Here is a 24,013-nt window from a genome sequence, read left to right as displayed (position 1 = left end):
GTCGAAATTTCCCATTCACATAACTCGGTCAAAACTCAACCGATTTTCACGAGGCTTGGCTTTTTCTTCATGGTTTTTCCCCTAGATTAATCGGGCATTTAAATCTGACAACAAAATTTTTGGTCGAATTTCATGTCAAAATCTTACCCTTAAGATTCGTATATAGACATGGGTCGAATTTCCCACCCCCACAACTTGGTCAAAACTCAACCGATTTTCACGAGGCTTGGCTTTTTCTTCATGGTTTTTCCCCTAGATTAATCGGGCATTTAAATCTGAGAACAAAATTTTTGGTCGAATTTCATGTCAAAATCTTACCCTTAAGATTCGTATATAGACATGGGTCGAATTTCCCACCCCCACAACTTGGTCAAAACTCAACCGATTTTCACGAGGCTTGGCTTTTTCTTCATGGTTTTCCCCCTAGATTAATCGGGCATTTAAATCTGAGAACAAAATTTTTGGTCGAATTTCATTTCAAAAACTTAGCCCTAGTTTTGGACATAGACATGGGTCGAAATTTCCCATTCACATAACTCGGTCAAAACTCAACCGATTTTCACGAGGCTTGGCTTTTTCTTCATGGTTTTCCCCCTAGATTAATCGGGCATTTAAATCTGAGAACAAAATTTTTGGTCGAATTTCATGTCAAAATCGTAGCCCTAGTTTTGAGCATAGACCTAGTTTTGGACATAGAGATGGGTCGAAATTTCCCATTCACATAACTCGGTCAAAACTCAACCGATTTTCACGAGGCTTGGCTTTTTCTTCATGGTTTTTCCCCTAGATTAATCGGGCATTTAAATCTGAGAACAAAATTTTTGGTCGAATTTCATGTCAAAATCTTAGCCCTAGTTTTGAGCATAGACCTAGTTTTGGACATAGAGATGGGTCGAAATTTCCCATTCACATAACTCGGTCAAAACTCAACCGATTTTCACGAGGCTTGGCTTTTTCTTCATGGTTTTTCCACCAGATTAATCGGGCATTTAAATCTGAGAACAAAATTTTTGGTCGAATTTCATGTCAAAATCTTACCCTTAAGATTCGTATATAGACATGGGTCGAATTTCCCACCCCCACAACTCGGTCAAAACTCAACCGATTTTCACGAGGCTTGGCTTTTTCTTCATGGTTTTTCCCCTAGATTAATCGGGCATTTAAATCTGAGAACAAAATTTTTGGTCGAATTTCATGTCAAAATCTTAGCCCTAATTTTGGACATAGACATGGGTCGAAATTTCCCATTCACATAACTTGGTCAAAACTCAACCGATTTTCACGAGGCTTGGCTTTTTCTTCATGGTTTTCCCCCTAGATTAATATGGCATTTACATCTGACTACATATTTTTTAGTCGAAATTCATGTTAAAATCTTGCCCTTAAGATTCGTATATAGACATGGGTCACAATTTCCGCTAGATATTTATATCTATTAACTATTTCCTTTTATATTAATTTCTTTACCTACATCTTTTTTCATTTAATTTCTTCACCTATTCCTCGCAGTTGCTTGAAAGGAAAGTCATGTTATTTACTGTTTTGAAATGTTTATTTATTTATTAATCCTTTAAACAGAAGTTTTTGCTTATGACACGAACTTTGCCTCACCGGAAATTAACATACAATACATTGCGGTATATTTCAATAATTTGATTTATATTATATTTATTTATTATATTTAACTGAACCCAAAGAGAGCTCTACATACGTTAATCAGTGATTTATGCTTTGAGTATTTTAACTAGACGATTCGCAAAAATTTCAATAGGCATTTCAGGTATAATCAAAACAAGTCAATTGAACTAAATTGAACTAATTTGAGTAGACTTTCAATAACAGTGTACAACGATATACATAAAGAAGACATACATATACATAGATATATATGTATATGTATTTGAAGCTGAAAAGAAATTGTCTACGTTATGCACAATTCCTAGTGCTAACAATGAGTATATTTAATTAATATTATCATAATTACGTTTGCTTTTGCAACAGAACATTAATATTTGACTATGAGTTGAAATTTTGGCTGGTATTCGTACTGTTAATCAAGCGCATTTAAATTATACACACATATATATAAATATAGGCTATAATTTTAACTAGAATACGTATTAATATGTAGTTGACTTAGATATATACACATACATATATAAATACATATATATATATATATTATTGCTCGATTATAAGCTGATATTCGAAGATCCGTTTCTGAGACTGAGAGAACTACAACGACCGCATCGATAGAGTAGGGTTTCTGCCAAGAACTTTTACTATATGGCCTTCCGATCTGGTCGGGGCTTGAGTTTATTGAGCTGTATCGTTGTCTTAGAATATCTGTGTTTATTGTATAGTCGCAGCGACCCGCCTGTCTGTGAGAGTTTATGTGCTTTGCTTGTCTTAATTGAATACAGTGTGTGGTTCTCATGCTGAGCGCTTCGGGTTTTTAGTCCCTATATAGAACGTTTATCGTGCTCAATGTTTGTTGTGTGTGTGTGCCTAAAATATAACGAACAACATTTAAAGAGACTGCCAGACTGTTGCCTTTAGGGAATTGGCATTAGCTGTCTAGGCATTCGACTCTTTCAGATTCTCCAGGCGTGCCAATTGATTTGAGTCCAGCTCCTCGGGTATGCTGGCCCGTCCGCCGACCACCTGCTTGGGCGTCTCAATAACATCCTCGGCCGGTGCCTCACAATTCAAGTCCAAGCTGCTCGACTGACCGCCGCCACCACCGCCACCCCCGCCTCCGCCTCCCACTGCAGCTGCAGGTTCAGCGACAGCTCCGCTAGCGGCAAATGCATCATCGAAATTAGCATCGAAATTGGCCTCGAAGTCGGCCTCAAATCCAGTGCTGCCGCCTTCAGCAGCAGCAGCTGTGCCAACAGCCTGGACAGCGCCGGCTGCGGATTTCTCAATAAACGGATCATCCGGCTGCTGCAGGACGGGCACATCGGTCGCGTTGGAGTCGCTGCCATCCAGGGAAGACTGTTCATCCTCTGCATGACAGGATGGATACTCTGTCAGTGTTATGGTTACATTGGAAACCAACTGAACACCACCGACCCCAACCATCTCATCGCCAATACCAATATTACCTTCTTTGGCAGCGGACGCTGCCGGCGGCGGCGGCTGCTTCTGTGCCGCAACTTTAGCCTTCGGCTTCGGGACAATATCGGGCTTTTTATCCAACACCGGTTTCTGTTCCTTCTGTGCTTGCTGTGAATTGTCCCTTTCGCCTACTGGTGGGAAAGATTTATCGGCACCGTCTTCAACCATTGGGGTTGCAGCGGTAACAATTATTTGTGCCATACCTAAATTCAAACTATTCGCTGTGGTGGCCGTCGCCGTTCCGCCCTCAACCGGTTTGGCTAACTGCGGTGGCGGCAACGACGGCGGCGGCTTCTCATCGTCACTGAAATCGTCCTGCAATAGACAAAAAGTCCATTAGTTTTCACAAATTTATTTAATTTTTTAGCTAATTTATTTTTATTCATGACTCTCGGCAAATTTAAATGTACCCATTCCAACCTGGCATTAAGTATAAAAACATTGAATCTACATTTTTCACCTATTTTAATTTCGTAATGTGAAGCTTGAAACCCTCGCACTTAAAGCCTTTGTGTCGCGTTTTTCACCAAGAGGCTTGGATTTGTAAAAGGTGTGAAAGACGTATTGAATATATTTTCACAAAGATCATTAGAAAGAATAATACGGTTGGTAATCATAAAAGTTGCCTTCAACTGCTATCAGCCTATTTTCCACTATTGCTGGTGGAATAGGGCTCTAAAGTGAATTCAAATCCGATCAGACGGTCTACATTCTCCACCGAAGTGGGAGAAAATTGCAAAGTGTGATACAAATTAAATGCAAAGACGCTTCGAAATGGGTTTGAACCCACAACTTCACCCACCAAATCTTTGACGGCCATTTCCACCAAGCTTAAGTAGATTTTCAGAAAAGTTAAATTGTTTTGTGCAACCCATTTGCCGAATTTTTTTCACGAATTTTTCACACGTTCTGGTGGAATTTTAAAAACCGTATCTTAGCGTGGATCCTCATTCCGTCTGTCTTTCCGTCCCTGAATCAATCAATCAGTCCGTCCGTCAGTCAATAATCCAGTCAATCAGTTAGTTCAAAAAGTATTACACACATAAACATTTTGGATTATGGTATTTAATTGTAATTACCTCCATGCCAGGCTCTTGTATAAGCACTGAGTAAGCATTAAATATAAATAAGAGAAAAACGTGATTTAGTAATCGGGACTTGGTTTTCAAATCATAAATTCGCATTTTTAAGAACCCTTTATCAAGTGAGAGTGAGAGCAGTGAAATCTCAATTAAATATTAAAAGACTCGATTAAGGGAACAAGATCTTTAACGTGGAAAACATCCAACAGCTAGACAAATTTGTACACAAAGGGTTCAATAATTAAATAAAAGGATTATAAATGATATATAATTTAAAAGAATATTGTATATATTTACATTTATTTATATGTTTCGACTGGGGCGCATGCACATGCTATATGTATTAGAAAAAAGTTCCAAGAAATACATATATGGATAGCACTTGGGGGTCGAAAATGTAGAAAGCTTAACTTCAATGCCAGAAAAGGGAATAATATACTTATATAGGAAAGCCAGCAAGGGTATTTTTAATAATTAAGTACTGGGTATCTGCCAGTCGTTTACACTCGACTGGACTCGACTTAATTTATTTAACGGAACTACATTTGGGACACATTAAACATTATTTTTGCTATAGGGTATTCACAGTGGCTGCACACTGTCTAATTTGCTAACTTATTTTCAGATAAAAGATGAAATCTGACAACATTTTTTATCTGTAGAAATTATTAAAGCTAGCAAGCAGCACTATTGCATACCCTATATTAAACAATCTACGAATATTAACAAGGTTTTGAAGATAGTTTTATGAAAATATCCAACCGCAACCGCAGACTAGTACATATATGTACACACTTAAAGAAAGCAATAACAGCACACTTTAGGTTTAAAGTTAAGAACCATTTAAAATATGAAACATTGGACACGCAAAGTTTCATACACGGAGCGAAAGGCAAATTGTACACAGCAGTAAAATAAAATAGATACCAAATTGTGACCAAAAATACCAATTGGTTAAAAAATGGTGCCAAAAATACACACAAATTACTAGCTACGAAAAACAAGAAAAAAATCTTAAAAACGAGAAGGTATACAAAAAAAAACCAATACAAAATTTTCAAAATCGTAGAGATCGTAATTAGTAGCATAGCAGGAAACACCAACACACGAGGAGACACGTTGTAAAGCAGCCTAAAGAACACTGTAAAGAATTTTAGTTTTTAGTTCTTAGCTTCTGGTCTTGCTTAGGACACGTTCAACAATATTTAAGTTTTTTCGTTCGATCAAGAGATAGCACATTAAACGGGATGTGTTTGAAATAGAGCCCTGCATCAATTAAATTACTCGTTTCACACTCGGATACTCGAACTGCTCGAGCTTGCAACATGTTCGAGCTCGAACGCAACCACATGAATCGAACTTAAAACGAACGCGATTGAACAGCACTTTCGGGCGAATCGAGAGACTCCATATTTTTGTGTACAACTCGAAGAATTCGAGCCCAAAAATGTTCAAGTCTTGACTCGCTCGATTGAGTATCCGACCGGGATTAAGGTTGACTCAATGCTGGGCTCTAGTTTGAAGAATAGTTACAGTGACGGTGTGGAGTAGATCTGTAGGTTTTAGCAGAGGTAGTTGGTTGTGGTTGTGGTGGTGGTAGTGGTGGTGGTATTGGTAGTTAGTGGTGGTTAGTAGTTGGACGAGCTGCACTTGAAGATTATGTTTGGGTACCTCTAGAGAATATATAGAAGCAGGTATAAGAGTACTTTCGAGTTTTTTGGTGAAACATGAAACAAATACATAAGAGAATGTTTGTTCTATAGAGATCGATGTGGCGTGTGTTATATAAATATGTAAAAAGAGAGCGTAGTTTGGATAGAGAAACAGAGAAGAGACGAAAGTAGATGGCCAGGACAATTACCTGGCGGAGGCATGCTGGGCACTGCAGCTCCATTGGGTATATAGCCGCTGTCCCGATCCTCATCTGCAGCCGGGCGAGAGGGAGAAAGATTTATTGACTAAGTTAACCTGGGGCGCACTGTGTGGCAACTCACCTGCCGTATCCTGCGAGCCGAACATATCCTCCGTTATGTCCGTCAGCTCGTGGGCATACTCTGCCGGCAGAGCGGGCGCCGGCGGCAATGCAAAACTGGGCGCGGCTGTCGGTGGCGGCGACTCATCGTCGACGCCCTCGCTCAGCGGTTCGCCCATCTCGTCGCACTCCTCGACAACCAGCGAGGGAAAATTGCCAAATTTGCCATCCAGTTCGCCCTCCCACCAGCCGTCGTCGACACCGTGCGCGGTCTTGGTGATAATCTTGATCTTGTCGCCCTCCTCGAAGGTGAGCTCATCCTCGGCGGTGGCATCGTAGTCGTAGAGCGCAATGCACCATTCGACGTCCGATTTGAGACGCTTTTGTGGCGCCATTATGACCGATACCTGGTCGGGCGATTGCATTGAGTCCACGGTCTGATCTTCGTTGTCAACAGTATAATCGACAGATGAGAATGAGATTTGTGAGCGCAATTGATTGCCAGAACTACCATTGAAGGCGCCACCGGCCGCGTCCTGTTCAATGTCCAGATAATTGTGCGGCACGTAGCCCTCCTCGCCCCGATAATTGCGTGCACGTAGCCAGCCATCACCATCCCCCTCGCCCACCACCTCCAGCTGCTCATTCTCAACAATTGTCAGCTCGTCGGGATTTTGAGCCTAAGATCGGGAAACTCTATTAGCTAAGCCCATGAAAATCTACCCAGCTGTCGCACTCACCGTGTAGCTGTAGAGCGCAGTGCACTTGAAGATGGCCTCCTTGGGCTCGGGCACAATGGGCTCGTCCTTGTCGTCCTCGGCCTCCTCCCAATTGACCTCGGTCGGATCGTCCCAGCCGCCTGCACTGCCGGCGTTCAACATTTGCGCCGGTGCCGCCGAGCTTGACTGTGCTTTCTCCTGCTCCTCGGGCTCCTCGTCGCTGTCGCTGAAAGTGCGATCCCGCGAGAACTGCTGCTGTTGCTCCGGCTTGGGCTTGGCCACGGCAACGGCCGTGGCACCGGCTGCCTCCTCCTTGTCGCTGTCGTAGAACGAATCGGAGCTGGGATTTTCACCCTGGCCGGAGGCATCGGTGCGCATGGAAATGGAGCTGGCCGAGCGTGTTAGCTCCTGGACGCCCATTATTTCCGCCTCCTGCACCCATTCGTCTACATTGATGCCGCCGTCGCGCAAACACTGGAGGCACGCCTCCGCCTTGGCCTTTTCCGTTTCGGAGCGACGTATCTGATCGCGAAACTCGTCGATTTTCGTATCCAGATCGGGTCCATTCGGATCGTTGGGATCTGTGCGCTGGCCGGCATCCCGCAGCGATTGACACAACGCCAACTTCTTGGCATGCTCGCGTATTGAGGCATTCTCCTTGACCACACGACCCGCCAGATTCTTGGCCTCCTTGGTCAACGTCTCGGCAGCCGAGTCATGCTCGGTGGTCACCTTGCGCACCGGATCATTATCGCAAGCCTCAAAGTCGTACTGGATATGCTGCTTCAACACCGGATAGAACAGATAGCAGCATTGCAAATTGTACTCCCGGGTCAGCTGCTGTGCTTGATCGCGAATTTTGCCAAAGCTATTCTGCGTCGCCGAACAGGTTAGCAGCTCAGTGCGGCTGTAGAAGATTGCAGAGATATCATATAATACTGTCAGATATATGCAGTGAAAGGTCTGTGTAGGAACACACAATTTTGTTGGACTCGAATCCATTAATAATGGATTTACGGGCAAGGCAGAAGCAGCTCCGTCCGTAGTCCGTCTATCCGTCCGAGCCTCCGACTGTCCTTCTTATATGACCTCCGTCTGTCTATCTATTCTACCCTCCGTCTGTCCTTCCTATATGACCTCAACGAACTCAGAGACTACAAAAGCCAGACCCTGGAAATTTTAAACGTATCTCCTCCTTTTGTGGACCCATTTCAAGTTGATTTCAAATAATCAATAACTTGTCCCGTTTCTATGAAATCGATAAAAATCGATATCGCAATCCTGTTTTCTAAGCATATCTCGAAGATTATAAGAGAGAGACAGGCACAATTTGAAATTGGCAAATTCTCCAAGGCACTTCACTTTTTAGATATCTCCTCTGTTTAGCTTTATATGAAACACAAAAGGAACTTTTGGAGGTATAGCCTTGGGCTCTAGTATTTATACACATTTGTGTGTCATATTTCTGCCCTGAATATTTCATAAGGATCGGGAAATAGAGACCCAAGTTCTCATAGTGTGGGACTAAGGCAAGAAGCTTAGCCACAGGAAAAACTGGCCATGTTTTTGTGTGTGCATCCAAAGAAGTTAGCTTTGTTTTTGGAATGGAACTGGGTTCAAGTTAAGCTCTTGTTTTCCTTCATCTTTCGAGTACCTACTGCGTCTCACTCAGGTCAACCCTCTTTAACCGAAAGTGGAAACTATTCTTTTGGTCCCCGAGCGGAATCAAGAAATTTGGAACAATTTAAAATATCATGAATGAACCTCATTTGTTTTTCCTAATTCTTTGCCTTGGAGCTGACAACTTAGTAGGGAGAAACCCCGTCCCATTCTTAATCATAGACAGAACCCGGACTTACCCCATTAGCATCAGATACTCGGCGACCCGCTCGAAGACATAGTTCTCCATGGTGGTCATTGTGGTTTGCAGATCGACGGTAAAATAGCGATTCTGATGGGCATTGGCGGCAGCCAGACTCAGGATATAGTCGTTGCGTGCTCCGGAGGATTTCTCCTCGAGCAGCTCCTTGCGCGATGTGACCCGGGCGCTGTTCTTCTGCAGCGACGTGATGGACTGAAAGAACGAGCCCTTCTTCTTCTTGAGCTTCTCCTCAATGTCCTTGGCCTTGTCGCGCACATCGTGGGCGCAGTGCTCCTCATCAAAGTACGATTTCTTGGTCTTGTCCACATCGCCCACGCTCAGGTGCAGCTCCTTCTGTACGTTGACAATGCCGGCCAGCGAACGTTTGGCAATGGCCAGCTTGTAATCCCGCAGCACCTTGGACTCGTCGGCGATCTGTTGCTGGAACACCTCGATGGCGGCCAGACGAGCGCGTGCGAGCTTCTCGTTCTCCTCCAAGACGGTGCGCCAAACGCTCCACATGTTCCTGGATAGAGTTGGGAAATTGAAGAACGGTTTTCCAGCTGTTCCGATAACTTACCAGCGCTCCTCCATGCCGTCCATTTTAATGTCGGGTATATTGGGTATTTTCTTGTTGAGATACTGCGATGAGATCTTGAGCAGCGCCTCGCTATACGATTTCTCAATGGCGGATCGCTTGAGCGTAAACTGCCGGATGTCGTCCAGGAGATCGCATTCATGCTGATTCTTTAGCTGCAACTTGGCCACCTGTTCCGTGTGCAAATTCTTCAGGAATTTCACATAGTTACCCTGGAATATGATGTGATATGATGATGGGTATGTCAGTTGGGCAATATATGGCAGCTGTTTGGGGGTTTACCTTGCGCGGCGGCGGCTGCATTTTGTTTAGCTTTTTGGCAACTAGTGCGGTTTTTTGTCAAGCAGAGAAGCGTTTGGTTCTAGTCGAGCTCCAAATCAAATGGCCTTACATTACCTTAAGCAGCAGCTGCAAGTGTAGGGTATGTGTGGGGTGGTTGGGGTATTGGAAAATTGATATTAATGAAAAACTTATGTAATAGAAGGCAAGCAGAGCAAATGCAGCCTCTTAGGCGCTTTTACATAATCGTGCAAATTATATTGGAAAATTCAATATGAAAATTTTCACTGGAGCAGCAGCCCTGGCCCTGGCCGTCCGTTCCCCTGCTGATATCGATTTATGTTCAAGCAGAGCTCGTCTAGTAATATTTCATTTTTTCTAGCACTACGATGTCTGGTATTTTTAGGGGCTAACACTTTTCTTGGACATGCTCTGGTTGCTGTTTGCCAACCAAATTTGTGAATTTCAAACTGTTTTTTTCTGGCCCAATATTAAAAGCAAACTTTTCTATTTTTTTCCACGCTTTTCTCACAAAACGCCTTGCGTACTTATCGATTTCGATTTTAATGCCGTTTTAACTGTTTCTCCACGCATACACCGTTAGCTGCTGCGCGCAGAGAGCGAATGACCGAGCGAGCGAGCGAGTAAGAGGGAGAGGGCGAGGGCTATGTTATTTCTGGTTAAGGCAATTTAAGGGTGTATGCTTTGAGCATAATTCAGGTTCATTCATGGCCTGCCAGAATGCTCGGCACATGCGCCAAGCCAAGTTGATTTGTGCTAGACAAAACTGATAACGGTACCCGAACACTACTTGTAATACTCTTAACGTTATTTATTTGCGCTCGTGGCATTTACATGGTTTTTTCCAAACTAAGACACAACAATCAATAACAAAACTCGACAATGGCAAGACCTTTGCATACTGATAATGTATGCTTCATTATCAACAAACCAAATATTGATAATATAAATTTTGGTATTCGAATATTGATAAGGTCATCGGTTAAACTGAAAGTATGCAATGCTTTTTTTTATCGACTCTGCACGATTCTGAGCCCAGTACGTTGGTTAAGCAAAATGCATGCCAAATTGCGACGATATCTCTAAAATCGATATGGAAATTCCGATGCTTTGTGCAGTGTTGCCAATTCAGCTATTTTCGTAGTATATCTGCACATTTAAAAATTAGGCAATTTTTTTATCGCTCTTTGGGAAATATTTGTTTTGCTCTTCACAGTTTTTCCATATGAGTTTTGATTATGTGGCAACTCTTTGCTTACTTTGTATTCCCATTGCCAATTATTGTTCAACCTACATTTAGCCATTTTGAATTGAGTGCCCAGCTACTTTCTGGCAACGATAGTTGGCAACGCTGGTTCAGTGTGTTGTAGTGTCACTATCGATATATCGATAGGCAACAGCTGTTTTGCGCGTTGGAATGCAATAAAACGAAAACAAATGAGCGCAACGCAAATAATGGTCGGAGGTGCGGCGGCAGGTGTTAGCCATACGCAAAACCCGTTTTCAAGTCAAGAGCAAACAAACAAAACGGTTTACAGGCGGCGTCGTCGTCGTTGTTGTCGTCGGTGCCAACTGTAAAAGTGGGCCGCCAGCGAAGAAGCCAGAGCAACAACAACAACAGCGCAGCAGACGTCGTCGCGACGTCAAGCCCGAGCAGCGACTGTGATTTCACTTTTCAACAGTTGGCGACCGAGCAGCAAGCAGCGAGCAGCGTGTAACGGACGAGAGACGAGGATTGCCAAATTGCAGTAAAAACCATTAAATTGTGCAATAGAGATCGAGCTAGAAATCGAACAGACAAGATGCAAAGAGTTGGCGCGCTGATTATGCAACAGTTGATGCGGCACAGGATGCCGCAAGGCCAGCTGCTGCGCCGCCGCGACCCCACCACACCTGCTGTGCTGCTCTCAACTTTCACCCAGCAGCAGCAGAAACGCGGTACGGCAACGTCAACGGTGAGCAGCAAGCAGGCAACGCCGCCGCCACGCCACGACTGGAATCGTGCCGTTAGCGAAGCGGAACGCATTGTCGGCTATCCCACATCCTTTCTCAGCCTGCGCTGGCTGCTCAGCGACGAGATCGCCAATGTGGCGCTGCATTTGCGCAAGCTGGTCGGCAGTGCGCATCCCCTAATGAAAACAGCCAAGTGAGTAGGCGCGGCAAATAGAAGTGTGTGTGTGTGTGCAGTGTTGCCAAACGATCCAATGTTAACAGGAGAGAAGGGCTAGCCGCAGTTTGAATACCCTTCTAGAAGTTTGAGGCGCGACCTTGCGAAAACTTTGACGCACGACCTTGCATAAACTTTGACGCACGACCTTGCAAATATGTGAGGGAAATAGTGAAGTGAACAAAATTAATACGCTTGTTAAATATGAAGGACTTCTTTCACTGATCAAGAGTATATATAAACCATATTCAATCGGAGATGTCGCAAATTTCATGACAAACCTAAAGTACCCTCTACAAGTGATAGGCAGCTGGACATGTCAAAACTTTCCGGCTAATAACAGCCGAAAATAGCTACATTTAGCAGTAAAAAAGAGGCAGTTGGCAGCACTGAACAGACTACCCAGATACCCTTCATTGATTCTCCTAAACTCAACAGGCATCTGCTGTACAATGGCAAGAACACGATGCAGGCGTGGGGTCTGATCGTCTTGCTGGTTTCCAAGGCGGCGGGACATGCGCCGAGCATACCGGATGTGGAGCAGGATAAAAGCGCCGGGGTACTCCATTCGCAGCGCGCCCTCGCCGAGGTCACGGAAATGATACGCATCTCGCATCTGGTGCACAATGTGAGTTCCAGCTAAGCAGCAGCAGCTCCTAATCTCTAGCTTCAATTCAACTATTCGATTGCTTGTTCGCAGAGCGTGGTCAATTTGCAGTCGGGCACGCAGGCTGGCCAGGATGTTAGCACTTATGATGACATGTCGTTTGGCAATAAGATTGGCCTGCTCACCGGCGACTATCTGCTGGGACATTCCAGCGCCGAGCTAGCGAATCTGCGCAATCAGGAGGTGGTCGAGCTGATCTCGTCGGCAGTGCGTGATTTTTCCGAATCCGAGTTCATTGGCGAACGCGATGAGCAGAACAATCCGCTGCCCTTCAAGCCGGGCACATTCCAGCGTCCCTCGCTCAGCGTGGCCGTTGACTTCAACGAGCACGACGTGATGACGCCCATGCCCATTGGCCAGGTGCTGGGCAATCCGGAGCAGGAATGGGAATGCCGCAATATACTCAATGCGGGCAGCCTGCTGGGCAAGTCCTGTCAGGCCTCACTCAAGCTGGCCGGCCAGAGCGAGCAGATGCAACGCCATGCGTATCGCTTTGGCAAGCATCTCGCGCTGGCCTGGCAGGCATGCCTTGACGCGGAAATCTTTCAGTGTCCCACACTGCCGCTGGATACGACGTTCAGTCTGGTTAGCGCGCCGGTGCTGTTCCATCTGGAGCACGATCCCAGCCTCTATGCACTGATCGAGCCGGGCAAAAAGTCCGTGGAACTGATCGACTACGTTCAAATACACAAGGCCGTCATAGCCGGACCGGCGCTGGCCAAGACCAAGGAGCTGCAGTGCAAGCATACGGCAGCTGCGCTCAGTGTGCTCCAGCATTTTCCGGCCACGGATGCACGCCAGGCCCTGGAGAACATCATACTGGCCATGCAGGACTTGTGACGCACAGCGCACAAAATGACAGCACACGAACGGGTTCAGGGTTATAACATAATGACATTAGCTTAAAGTGAACTTTAATCTTAGGATTTAGCTGGGCAGACAGAGTACAACAAGACAAAGACAAACACCGGCTCCGAACTGGGTTTAGTTTCTAATACAATGTGGGAATTTAAGTGATGCACAGGGCGCAAATTGTTTAACATTATCAAATATTCATATTTATTGCATCCTCTTTACACGACTAATAAATCTAACAACATTTTATTTGTAAGTTTGAGGCCTCACGATTTAAAGCTTCATTATGTTTACTAGAGTTGAGCGCGTGTCGTGTTCTCTTTAGGGACACGAACAGGAACGACTTTAACATAGAAATTATATATTATAAAAGATAGATTAGGCAGACTACATCAATATACCTTTAAGACAGACGGATAAACCTACTGTTCGTAGATATTTGTATTGTATCGTAAGCAAAAGTGTTCGAAAAGTCGTGCATGCCGTGTTGCTGATATTCCCGATCGTGCGTGTTTTTTTCGCGTGCGTGTCCCATCTTTACATTCTATTGATATGTGCGTGTTTCTTTTCGAGTTCGTGTTCGTGTTATGTGAACTCGTGACCATCTCTACATTCTATTGATATTTCTGATCGTGCGTGTTTCATTTCGTGTTCGTGTCGTGCCAACTCGTGCCCATCTCTTCCTTGAATTAATATTCTTTTTCGTGCCTGTTTTTCTGCAAATTGTGGCTCGTGTCGTGAAATGCGACACGCGCCCAGCTCTACATGCATAAACTATACAAAAAGGGCTCTGATCAGCGGCAAGTAATGCGCATCAGGATCAGCTGCGGACAACGCTCGTATTCGAAATACTGTGGAAAGTCCAGCGGAAGCTGCTCCATGAGCCACGGCTTGTGCGCCGTCTGCCTGAGAAAGTGCTCCCACATGGGCGCCACAGAGTCGCAGTCCTCCAGGGTGAAGACGTAACGCTTCTCCATGGCCACATAGATGCACTTGGGCCTGCCCGACTGCTTGCCACGTGCAAGGATGTGCTCCATGACGGCCACGAAAGCATCGGTCAGCGTATCCTCATAGATGACATCCGCTGCCATTATCACATCGCTGGCATCAATGGCCGCGAGCAGCTCAGCGCTCAGCTTGGACTTGGGTGCCAGGAAATCATACTCGAGCACCGACACCTGGCCACGGAGCAGCTGGGCATTGCGCTGCACATTGCGACGCATTAGCTGCAGTATGCTGCCGAGATTCACATCCGTGCAGTAGACCTGGCCGCCGTTGTGCATGGCGGCCGCAATGCTGGTGAGTCCCACGCCAGCGCCCAGCTCCATCAACGTCTTGCTGGCCAGCTCTTCGCGCTGATGGAACACATAATCAGCCAGCAGCAGTGCACCGCGCCACACCTGCAGCCCCACCAATTTCAGCTCTGTGGCATCGGAATGCTCAAGTTCAATGGTGCCGCGCCTGGGACGCTGCACCTCAAGGTCACCATCATGGTCTACAGTTGCTTTGGCGTTGTCATCCTTCACGTTAGGATAACGAAAACGGAATTTGGAGACAATGTGACCGTCTGCACTGTGTGTTGTCTGATAGTTGGTCTCACTGTAGATTTCCGACTTGACCGTATACATGGCGCGGGTGTTGTGCGACACATTTAACTAATAATTCGCCTGATTTGCTGGCAATTTGCCAAAATCGTAAATAAGCAAGCGACATTGACAATTTTTATGCTTGGTTTGGCGACGCTGCAATAATTAGAGCTGATCACCATTGGTGGAACTGTGACTGCATGCAGAGAGTAACAGGTATACACGGTCTGTTATTAACATTTACAGCTGTGAATATAACAGTTAGTGTGCAAGTATAACAGTCAGTAATTGAACTGTAAGCTAAAAGACATTCATGACATGAAATCATTTAAAATGTTATCTTGAAACTTATACATTAATGTTAAGTAACATTTGGGATAAAACATACTTACAGTGCATAATATATGACATTATTATTTGTGCAACAGGTAAAAGCGCCAATACCAACAGCTAGGCGCGAAATTAGCAGCTTGTAAGCCCTGATTTGTGAGCTATAATCTGTACACGATCAGGTACTATTTGTTGACAGATCAGGTGCACAACCTAAAGAATTTAAAATAACTATCATTCAATGATGTACTTTGATTGAGCTGCCATTTTATATATATATAAATTACAGCCTAAAGAAACATTTTTGCAACAGTCTGCTTACTAGTAATTATCACGTTTATCACGCTCTATTCGAACATCTAGCACATTATGTTAACTCAATAATGGATTTGCTGCGTATAAACGCAGAAATTCTCGTTACTGCCATTTTGAGCATTACGTGACCATATTGAGTACAACAGTACCATTTTGAGTTTAACATTACACTTTTTACATTAGCGTGTCAACGCAATCTTTAGGTGGAAAAAATTATTACAAGTCGTTGTTATAAAGTGCAAAAATACGGCAGTGCTGTGCAGTGCAATTAGCTAAAAAGAAAGTTCAGTGCATCAAAACACAATACACAATTAAAAGCTAAACAAAGCAAGCGTGCTGCCCAATTCTTATCACCAAGCCCGAAAGTGTCACCGCCAAGACGTACGTGCGAAAAATGTTTTGGGACAAGGGTTATGCGCCCTCAGCCAACATAGAGGCGCTGCTGGAGAAGGAGGTGCGTACCGATCTCCGTTCTAGTTGTTGTTGTTTTTCTGCGTGTGTGTGTGTGTGTGTGCGTTTAATAAAAGTTTTGCAAATCTATAGAACTCCACGGTTGAGGAATTTCTGGACGAGGAGGATATACTGCAGGAATGCAAAACGCAAAAAAAGAACCTGGTTAACTATTTTACACGGCCCGAGGTAATTAGACGACTCGTCGAGCTAATCACAACGGAACCCGCGGAGGATCTGCCCATGGCGCAGCGTTTTCGCTATGCAAACATGTCATGTGAGATACTCACACTGTAAGTAACGCCCCCCTCCCCCCTCTAACTACACGAGAGTCACAGCACCCCCACCGAACCCCTCTCCTTCGACATATACTGATTTATTTTCGATTTATTTTGGAATCCCGCTCAGCGGCCTGCCGTCCCTAGATGAGAAACTGCTGTCCGATGCGGATACCCTGCAATTGCTGTATTCATATCTGGAAAAGGAACCACCGTTAAATCCATTGCTATCATCGTTTTTTAGTAAAACGTTTAGCATGCTCTTTACCAAAAAGCCTGAACAAGATTGGTTTTTGTATCAACACATGTGCCTACAACTTTTGGAGTATATTAAATTGCAGAAGAACTTTTTGGATTTCATTTGTAAACACTTCGACACACCGGTCATACCCGATCTAATAATGCAAATGATGAAGGACATCGATGGTGGTCAACTGAAGCGCAACCTATACGAAGTAACCAAAGGAAACAACTCTCTTCGGCAAGCCGAACCTAAAATATACCCTAGTAGAGAAGTGTGAGGAGGTTTTTGGAATGATAAGGAGGATATATATAGATAGTTTTTCATACAGAAAGATTCGACTTAACGAACCTAGTACAGCTATATGATATAGTGGTCCGATCCGACCAGTTCCGACATATGATCCTCCTGAAAAGCGGACGGATATTGTTATATCGACTCCGATCGTTAAGACTTTCTAATATATATATATATATATATATATTCTATATAGTATGGGAGATTTTACATTTCATTTCAAAATTATTAGACTCTCTACAAGGGTATAATTATATAAAGCCTAAAGTTAATAATAATTGCGGCCTGTTCCGGTTCCAGTTTTATTTTAATTGCATATTTAAAGCACAGTAAAGGAACCGAAACTAGGCCAGCTGCTTGATAACTTTCTAAATATAACCATTTAATTGTATTATTGGTTTTTCCAGTGGTTAACCGAAGATAAAATTGTTGAGAGACTGATTGCAATATTGCGTAATCCTCAAGAGACCGATAAACATGCAAATGTTGCGGACTTTTTCTGTGATCTTATCAACCAAGGTCGTCTTATGCGGCAAACCGAGCAGGAGAACGACTCGTTTGAGCCCGCCTTCGATGGCTCAAATCCCATATTGCGTACCATTGAATCCGCACAGACAATTGAAGCCTTGTTAAATGTGATTTTGGAACCAAACGCTCTAGAGAGCGCCATCTTATCAGGAATATCGGTTGTACTTACGCTTATCAAGCCCATTACATTCACGTGAGTCAGCCCAACGGCTACGCAAATATTCCCTAAATATAATCTCTTATCTCTTTGTTTGTTTGCAGTGATGAGCCGAACTCGGATCGCCAGCGTTTACTGCAGAAACGTGAGCGCGAATTTCATCAGGAAGTGCAGGAGACTGTGATTACGGTTATAGCGCCACGCCTACAGGAATTTGTGCACGTGCTAAAGAATCCGCCCGCGGTGTGTTGTGTCCCATAATTCAAAGAACTAGAGTTCTGCATCGGTTACATTGCATTCAAGTCGTATTTAAACGTAACCCGACTGACTCGAGCATTTGTTTATCAAGCTAATCCGTGTTCGAATATTTGATTCGTTAAAGCCGAAGCTCGAGCTGATCGAATTAGCGACATGTTCGAGCTAAACGTGTTTGTGTTGTGCCAGACAATACATGTATGTACGATTAGTTTGAACGAACTCGTTCGACTCGGTTTGTGCGCAACGCAAACAGCTCGAGCCGCAACACAATTGACTCTTGACTCGACTTAAATGTTCGAGTATCCGCTTGAATCGATGCAGGGCTCTATCAGAGGCTCCACAAAATCCCCTTTTAAACCCCTTTCTCAAATATGCTTGCAGAAGCCGAACCTGGAAACGACCGCGGCGGTGCTCTCGCCGCCATTTGGCAAGACGCGCCTTCAGGTTTGCCGCGTGTTCACCGCGCTGCTGGAGACCAAGCACGAGACCATACAAAAGGCGTAAGTTGCAGCTGGGCCAGAAGCATGCATCAATTGTCGCTAATCCTGTTCCACTTTTGCCCGCAGCATCTGTGCCACAGACTACTTTGCCCTGCTGCTGGACTATTTCAAGGAGTACTGCTGGAACAACTTTCTGCATAGTGAGCTGGAGAAGGCATTGCATCTGGTGTTCTATAATGAGCTATCGAATAACAACACCACCTCCACTGAGTGCACCGACATATTCCAGGATGATTACATATTCAACTGCCTGATGAAGGCCACGAATGATGCCCTGCGGACTGAGGTGGAAATGAAGAATGCCTTAAACGATGTAAAGCGCGCAGAGGGCGGCAAAGATAATCAGGTATCGGACATCGAATTCGAGGCTGCAGCAGCACAGCAGGAAGCAGCAGCAGCCGCTGCGGCTGAAAAGGCTGACAGCAGCGAGACTGAAGCAACGGCCGCCACGCAGGAGAATCACATTGAGCACAATTCTGCTGCTGATGAAGAAACTGTTGCTGCCGCTGACGCTGACGCTGACACTGCCGTTGCAGCTATTCCTAATGATAGCCAAGCGGAAGCGAATACGACGGCTGATGCAACGCAGCCAACGCTCAACGATCTGGACCAGACCAAAGCGCCGATCAATAACCCGCCCACAGAGATGCAAACATATGTAAGTTAAGGGGTTCTCTAACCTAGGTCCCATTTTGATTGTATCTGATTTCTGCACATTTAAAATGTAACCTTGTTTATATAAGAGATCGTTTTGTATTAGCTCAGATTTTATTAAGCAATTTTATTGTCCCTTTGCCCGGGTAAAACTTCACCCAACTTATATTTGACTCAATTTCCATAAAGTAGGAGGAATTTGGCGAAAAGTGGGAAACGAATTTGAACAAATATCTATGTACATAAGTTTCAGGTAGCTTTTGCAACTTTTCCACCTTCATCATAGTAAAAATAGTACAAACATTTTTATTTATATACTTATTCATTAATACTATATATACTTGAACGATTATTACAGCTTATTGTCAATTGCCAACTGGTCTCCAAATTGGTCAATTACTGGCGGCACAATACAGAGGCGCAGTAAGTAGAAAGCAGCTGCCCAGAGAAATGGCCCAATTAACTCACTTAATTATTTGTACACACACACAGATCCACCGAGAAGGGTCGACGACTTGGCTATATGGGTCATCTGATCAAAATCCTAAGACATATTACGAATTGTATATCAGAATCTGAACATATCGCTACCCTGATTGCCTCCAGCTTTGGCAATGAGTCGGAGCTGCAGCTCTGGCAGTCGCTGATCGACGCCGAGGAGGGTGAATTTACGCTGGCGGTATCCCAGCAGAACAAGCTGCTGGCCAATTGTAATCCGCACGAGGAGAATGAGTATAATGCTGGCAACTCCAAGGATTTTCTGGGCGAAACCAACACCTGGGACACTGGCGCGCTCTCCTACAGCAATGTTTGCTACAGCGATTTGGATAATACACTGCAGGACATTGTCTTTACCATGGACAATGATCAGAATCTGTTTCAGTTTGGTGGCAACATCGACGACGATGATGATGACGATGATGAGCAGCACGGCGGCAGCAGCGGCGATGGCCATGGTCATGGCATGCTCACCAAGAATTCCACAACGCTCAACAATCTGGCCGCCGATCCCTGGGACATGGATGTACAATTCGCTGACATGACGGGCATCTCCGATGCGGATGACAATCTGGTCAATGCCGGCACCGCCAGCTGGGGCACCGAATTCACTAGCGACAATTTTGCCGATTTTGATGCACATTTCAGCAGCTTTAGCAGCGATCTGGGCTTGCCGACAACACAGCCGCCGGCAACGGATGCTGCAGCCGCACATGCGTCCACTGAAGCGCCCACGAGCAACAGCATTGAGGAGCATCGAACTGCAATGAACGAGGACGATGTGTCCATGACTGCAACAACAACAACAACAACAAACAATTCAACCAGCAATGAGGACGACCGGCAGGCAGAGTACGACAACAATGCCAACGTGGAGAAAGCATCTAGCGATAAACAAAATGAGCTCAACGATGCCGAAACAGCTGGCGCAACTTCTGCCACGGTGGCAGCCACATCGATTGTGAGTCGACTGCAATCGGTGCTGCTCGATGGCGAGGAGGATTACGAGGACGATGAGGGCATGTGGACCAAGCCGTTGGGCGGCAGCAGCAGCAATCAGTCTGAATTGGAAACGGATCAACAACAGCCCTCACCCATAACGAATGGACCCAGCAAAATAACCGAATTGTAAGCACGGAAGTTAGGAGAATTTATTCCCTTTCTTCCATAACGTCATATGCTCATTGAGAGTGGGTAAAGTAAGAGTGTAGGATGAGGTAGAGGAGAGGTAGCACACACAAAGCAGGTTTCATTTTAATTAATTGATTTATCTATGCTAATTCATATTCATTTGCAATTGGAGCTTTGCTTTTAATATATCGCGAGATAAAAAAGGCTTCAGGCCATAAAACCGAATTTAATGATAGCATTTCGTATCGATAAATATTTATATGAATTTCCAGTTTTATTGCGAATATTTAAATTTTAAAGATTTTGTGTAGGTTTTATGTATGTATTTCTTTTTAATTTAACGCAAAATATGGAATTTCAGATTTACAGAGTGTTTTTTAGAGCTAGCAGCAACAGATTTAGGAAAGAGGATCTCGTCGTGCTTACACACATTTCACAATTCGGGTGATTGTTTACCTTCTCCCATATGGATCTCTGATATCCACGAGTCCATGTAGAGCCCATATAACATTTTGGTGCGTAGTAGATAAAACTGCAATTGGAATCACATGCGCGAATTGGCTTGGACTGTTAGCGACTAACCCGTCCACTTCAGCTAAAACGCGGCAAACTGGACTTGTGGCCTATTTAAATGTTATATATAACATGTTGATTAATTTGTGATTTATTTGCAGCAATCATGCCAACGATAACAACAGCAGCAGCAGCAGCGGTGGCGGCGGCGGCGAGGCACGCGACGACAGCAACATCACAGCCGGAACGGAGCAGTTGGTGGATCAGCCAAAGAAGTCGGAGAGCATAGCTGCGGCTGCCTCAAAAACTGCAGAGATTGCAACAACGACAACATAAATGTGCCGGCACACTCCACACCCTCCACACACTCCCACACACACACACACCCTAAACACACCCTACACACAAACAAAACACACGCACATGCAGCCAGAGAAATGACGTCAGCAACTGCAATTTGTTAGCATACATAAAAAAATGTGTCGAAAAGTTGTAAAACATAAAAAACAAAGCCTTTGATTTGCTCTTTGAACATTTCTTATACATAATCATGCATACATATTTACATATATACATATACTACATGCTACTACTACAATACGTACATACTATATATATATATAGAACTGATGTACAAGCCTATATATATATATATTTATATATATATATATATATACAAACGATTTGTGTATTAGTAAAGCCCGAGCCCGCCCAATTCAAGAAAAAAAAGAGGAAAAAAAAACGCAAAAAGAAAACTTAGTAAAAAGAGAAACGAAAGATTGGAAAATATGTTGTTGATTCCTTCTACTACTCGCTCGTCGTATTGCCAATTTCCTATTTATTATAATAAGCTGTAATATCGTTTGTAACTCGATTAGTTACCATATTCAATACTCTCTCAACAAATGAGCATTACTTAAAGTAAAAACAATAAATTTGTTTGTTTTTTATTTTTATTTTTCAGTTTGTTTTTAGCTTGTTTTGCAAGAATGTACTATTATATATATGTTTATTGTTTGTATTACTTGGAGACTTGTATTAATTGTATGTATTTTGAAACAAAGCAAAACCAAAAATATTGAAATCTTTGCTACACACACACACACACACACACACACACCGCACACACATGCTGCAAGCACAAAATTTATATGCAGGTGTATTAGTTATATATTATATACTATATGCCCTATGCCATTCTATTTGTTGTACCAATTTATAGTTTCACCAAAAAATGTATTCAAAGTCGAAAGTACAAAAACTGAGAACTACAAAAAAAAACGACAACAGCATTTGCCACACACACACACGAATACTACATATGTATAATACCCTGTATAATCTTTTTATATTTTTTAACTGGTATGTGCAAATCTAAGAAGACATTTTTAATATACTTATATATACATACATGTATATATGTATATTTATTATTATTATAATTTTTGCAGCTTTGTTGTTGTTGTTTCAAATTTTGTCGTTTGCGTGAAAAAAAAAAATAGAAAGCAACAAAAACAATTGAACAAAAAGAACAAAACCGAAATGATAAACAGATATGCCATCTTTTGCTTCCAAATAATTACATTATAATTATGTTTAAAAACAACAAAATAAAAGAGAAAACAAATTACTTGAAAAGTAAAATTGATGTTTATTTCACACAGAAAAAAAAAACAACACATCACATGTTTAATTTAAATTAATTGTTATGCATACAATTTATATATTAAATAAAATGATAAACCACTCGAAAGGTCGATAGTTGAGGACGCAACATATCAGCTCAACCGTACTATAAAACCCAAAACTCTTGGGATTTGGGATTTGAATAATAATAAAAAAAAATATAATTTAGTCGTAAGCATCAGCAACTTGTTTAACAACAAATATAACGAGGCTTGGCATGATGAATGTATTGTACGATCTAACCAAAAAAAAAAAACAAAAAAAAAACCATACAAATGCTTGCACAAATTTCAAATCGCTTGCTTTTATTTTTGCAACAAATAAGAAACAAAAATGAAAAAAAAAAAACAAGAATGAAAAATAAGTAAAACATAGAAAATGTTTAAACTATCTCTGATGTAAACTGTGATAATTAAATGAAGTTGCAGGGTATTTGATAGAAAAAAAAAAAAAATAAAAATGAAAACGAAAAAAAGATTAACAGATTTAAGTTCAACAAATTGTGAATTGTAACCTAACCAAGTAAAACCCATTTTGTTGGCCTTTACACACACACACACACACACGCATACACGCACACCACATCTTATACAAACAAAAAAATTAACCATAAATCCATTCAAATGAACTAAAACAAACAGCAATAAGAGTACAGCAATAATGTCCCATTGAAGAAGTCTATTATTATGATGTCTAGAAACCGCATTCGGATTTAAATCTTTACTCTAAATAGAAACTGTAAACTATATATGTAATATGCATAAGTGTAATTCGAAAAATTGATTTTGTTTTTGTCTTCCCTTCCCGGCCCAAAACCAAAAAGCTTTATGTTTTCTCTAATAACCAAGAACCGAGTCCTTCCCTCGTGCATATGCCTTACCTAATTATTGCATAATGTAAACTTCAATGAACAACTTTCGAATTCAATCGGAAAGGGTTAACATGGAAAACGTATAGTTGATAAAGCGGAAGAATTGTTGTAAACCTTATAAATAGAGATAGTTTTACTAACATACTGTGTGTCTTTTAAATCTTAAGCAAGCATTCACCTTGGACAAGCTCGACGATGCAATAAAAAGTATTCAGAGCTGATTTACTAAAAAAAAAAAACTAAAATAAAGTCAAGAAAATGTAGACAAAGTCTTGTGCGCAGCTTTAAGCAATTTGTTAAAGTGCAAACAAATTGAAACTTAAACAATAAGTAAAACAAAAAAGAAAAAAGAATATTAATTAATTACCAAACGTCCAAT

The 24,013-nt window shown here is 42.9% G+C and overlaps 4 protein-coding genes across 10 annotated transcripts; 2 read left to right on the top strand and 2 right to left on the bottom strand.

The window, feature by feature from the left end:
* Window positions 1-2,554: 2,554 nt before the first annotated feature.
* On the bottom strand, window positions 2,555-10,233 carry LOC115762682 (protein nervous wreck). Of its 7 annotated transcripts, none has more exons than XM_030705001.1 (11): window positions 10,180-10,233; window positions 9,635-9,760; window positions 9,335-9,564; window positions 8,753-9,280; window positions 6,915-7,800; window positions 6,197-6,854; window positions 6,064-6,126; window positions 4,200-4,225; window positions 3,324-3,435; window positions 3,108-3,251; window positions 2,555-3,008 (listed from the first exon to the last, which is right to left on the bottom strand). In XM_030705001.1, exons 2-11 carry the CDS (start codon window positions 9,653-9,655, stop codon window positions 2,578-2,580), a joined length of 3,099 nt encoding a protein of 1,032 aa, XP_030560861.1. In that variant the 5' UTR covers window positions 9,656-9,760; window positions 10,180-10,233; the 3' UTR covers window positions 2,555-2,577. The 7 variants fall into 7 exon arrangements, with proteins under 7 accessions (XP_030560861.1, XP_030560862.1, XP_030560860.1 ...); XM_030705002.1 differs by having other exon boundaries at window positions 3,108-3,248; XM_030705000.1 differs by having other exon boundaries at window positions 3,108-3,435; window positions 6,197-6,616; window positions 6,686-6,854.
* Window positions 10,234-11,109: 876 nt separating this feature from the next.
* LOC115762715 (decaprenyl-diphosphate synthase subunit 2) lies at window positions 11,110-13,349 on the top strand. Its single transcript, XM_030705040.1, has 3 exons — window positions 11,110-11,798; window positions 12,258-12,447; window positions 12,520-13,349. The coding sequence occupies exons 1-3, from the start codon at window positions 11,455-11,457 to the stop codon at window positions 13,324-13,326; spliced, it is 1,341 nt and encodes a 446-aa protein (XP_030560900.1). The 5' UTR covers window positions 11,110-11,454; the 3' UTR covers window positions 13,327-13,349.
* A 775-nt stretch (window positions 13,350-14,124) lies between these two features.
* LOC115762716 (methyltransferase-like protein 22) lies at window positions 14,125-15,086 on the bottom strand. Its single transcript, XM_030705043.1, has one exon. The coding sequence runs from the start codon at window positions 14,967-14,969 to the stop codon at window positions 14,136-14,138; it is 834 nt and encodes a 277-aa protein (XP_030560903.1). The 5' UTR covers window positions 14,970-15,086; the 3' UTR covers window positions 14,125-14,135.
* A 462-nt stretch (window positions 15,087-15,548) lies between these two features.
* On the top strand, window positions 15,549-21,673 carry LOC115762689 (serine/threonine-protein phosphatase 6 regulatory subunit 3). Its single transcript, XM_030705010.1, has 10 exons — window positions 15,549-16,026; window positions 16,116-16,315; window positions 16,431-16,755; window positions 17,246-17,559; window positions 17,628-17,766; window positions 18,163-18,281; window positions 18,348-18,939; window positions 19,294-19,358; window positions 19,428-20,561; window positions 21,239-21,673. Exons 1-10 carry the CDS (start codon window positions 15,967-15,969, stop codon window positions 21,411-21,413), a joined length of 3,123 nt encoding a protein of 1,040 aa, XP_030560870.1. The 5' UTR covers window positions 15,549-15,966; the 3' UTR covers window positions 21,414-21,673.
* The last annotated feature ends 2,340 nt before the right edge of the window (window positions 21,674-24,013 follow it).

The sequence above is a fragment of the Drosophila novamexicana genome, unplaced genomic scaffold (genome assembly GCF_003285875.2).
Source record: "Drosophila novamexicana strain 15010-1031.04,08,12 unplaced genomic scaffold, DnovRS2.1 tig00000644-arrow-pilon, whole genome shotgun sequence".
NCBI lineage: Eukaryota > Metazoa > Arthropoda > Insecta > Diptera > Drosophilidae > Drosophila > Drosophila novamexicana.
This window is presented reverse-complemented; position numbering and strand designations above follow the sequence as displayed.

Bases quoted from the DNA above. Each gene is read 5' to 3' on its own strand.
- LOC115762682 (XM_030704995.1), bottom strand. From the start codon at position 9,655: ATGCAGCCGCCGCCGCGCAAG. The intron at 9,565-9,634 runs GTAAACCCCCAA...ATCATATTCCAG, and splicing joins TGCAGCCGCCGCCGCGCAAG to GGTAACTATGTGAAATTCCT. The intron at 3,436-4,199 runs GTAATTACAATT...TGTCTATTGCAG, and splicing joins TACAAGAGCCTGGCATGGAG to GACGATTTCAGTGACGATGA.
- LOC115762715 (XM_030705040.1), top strand. From the start codon at position 11,455: ATGCAAAGAGTTGGCGCGCTGATTATGCAACAGTTGATGCGGCACAGG. The intron at 11,799-12,257 runs GTGAGTAGGCGC...TAAACTCAACAG, and splicing joins CCCCTAATGAAAACAGCCAA to GCATCTGCTGTACAATGGCA. The intron at 12,448-12,519 runs GTGAGTTCCAGC...GCTTGTTCGCAG, and splicing joins TCTCGCATCTGGTGCACAAT to AGCGTGGTCAATTTGCAGTC.
- LOC115762716 (XM_030705043.1), bottom strand. From the start codon at position 14,969: ATGTATACGGTCAAGTCGGAAATCTACAGTGAGACCAACTATCAGACA.
- LOC115762689 (XM_030705010.1), top strand. From the start codon at position 15,967: ATGTTTTGGGACAAGGGTTATGCGCCCTCAGCCAACATAGAGGCGCTG. The intron at 16,756-17,245 runs GTAACCAAAGGA...TGGTTTTTCCAG, and splicing joins TGAAGCGCAACCTATACGAA to TGGTTAACCGAAGATAAAAT. The intron at 18,282-18,347 runs GTAAGTTGCAGC...TTTTGCCCGCAG, and splicing joins CACGAGACCATACAAAAGGC to CATCTGTGCCACAGACTACT.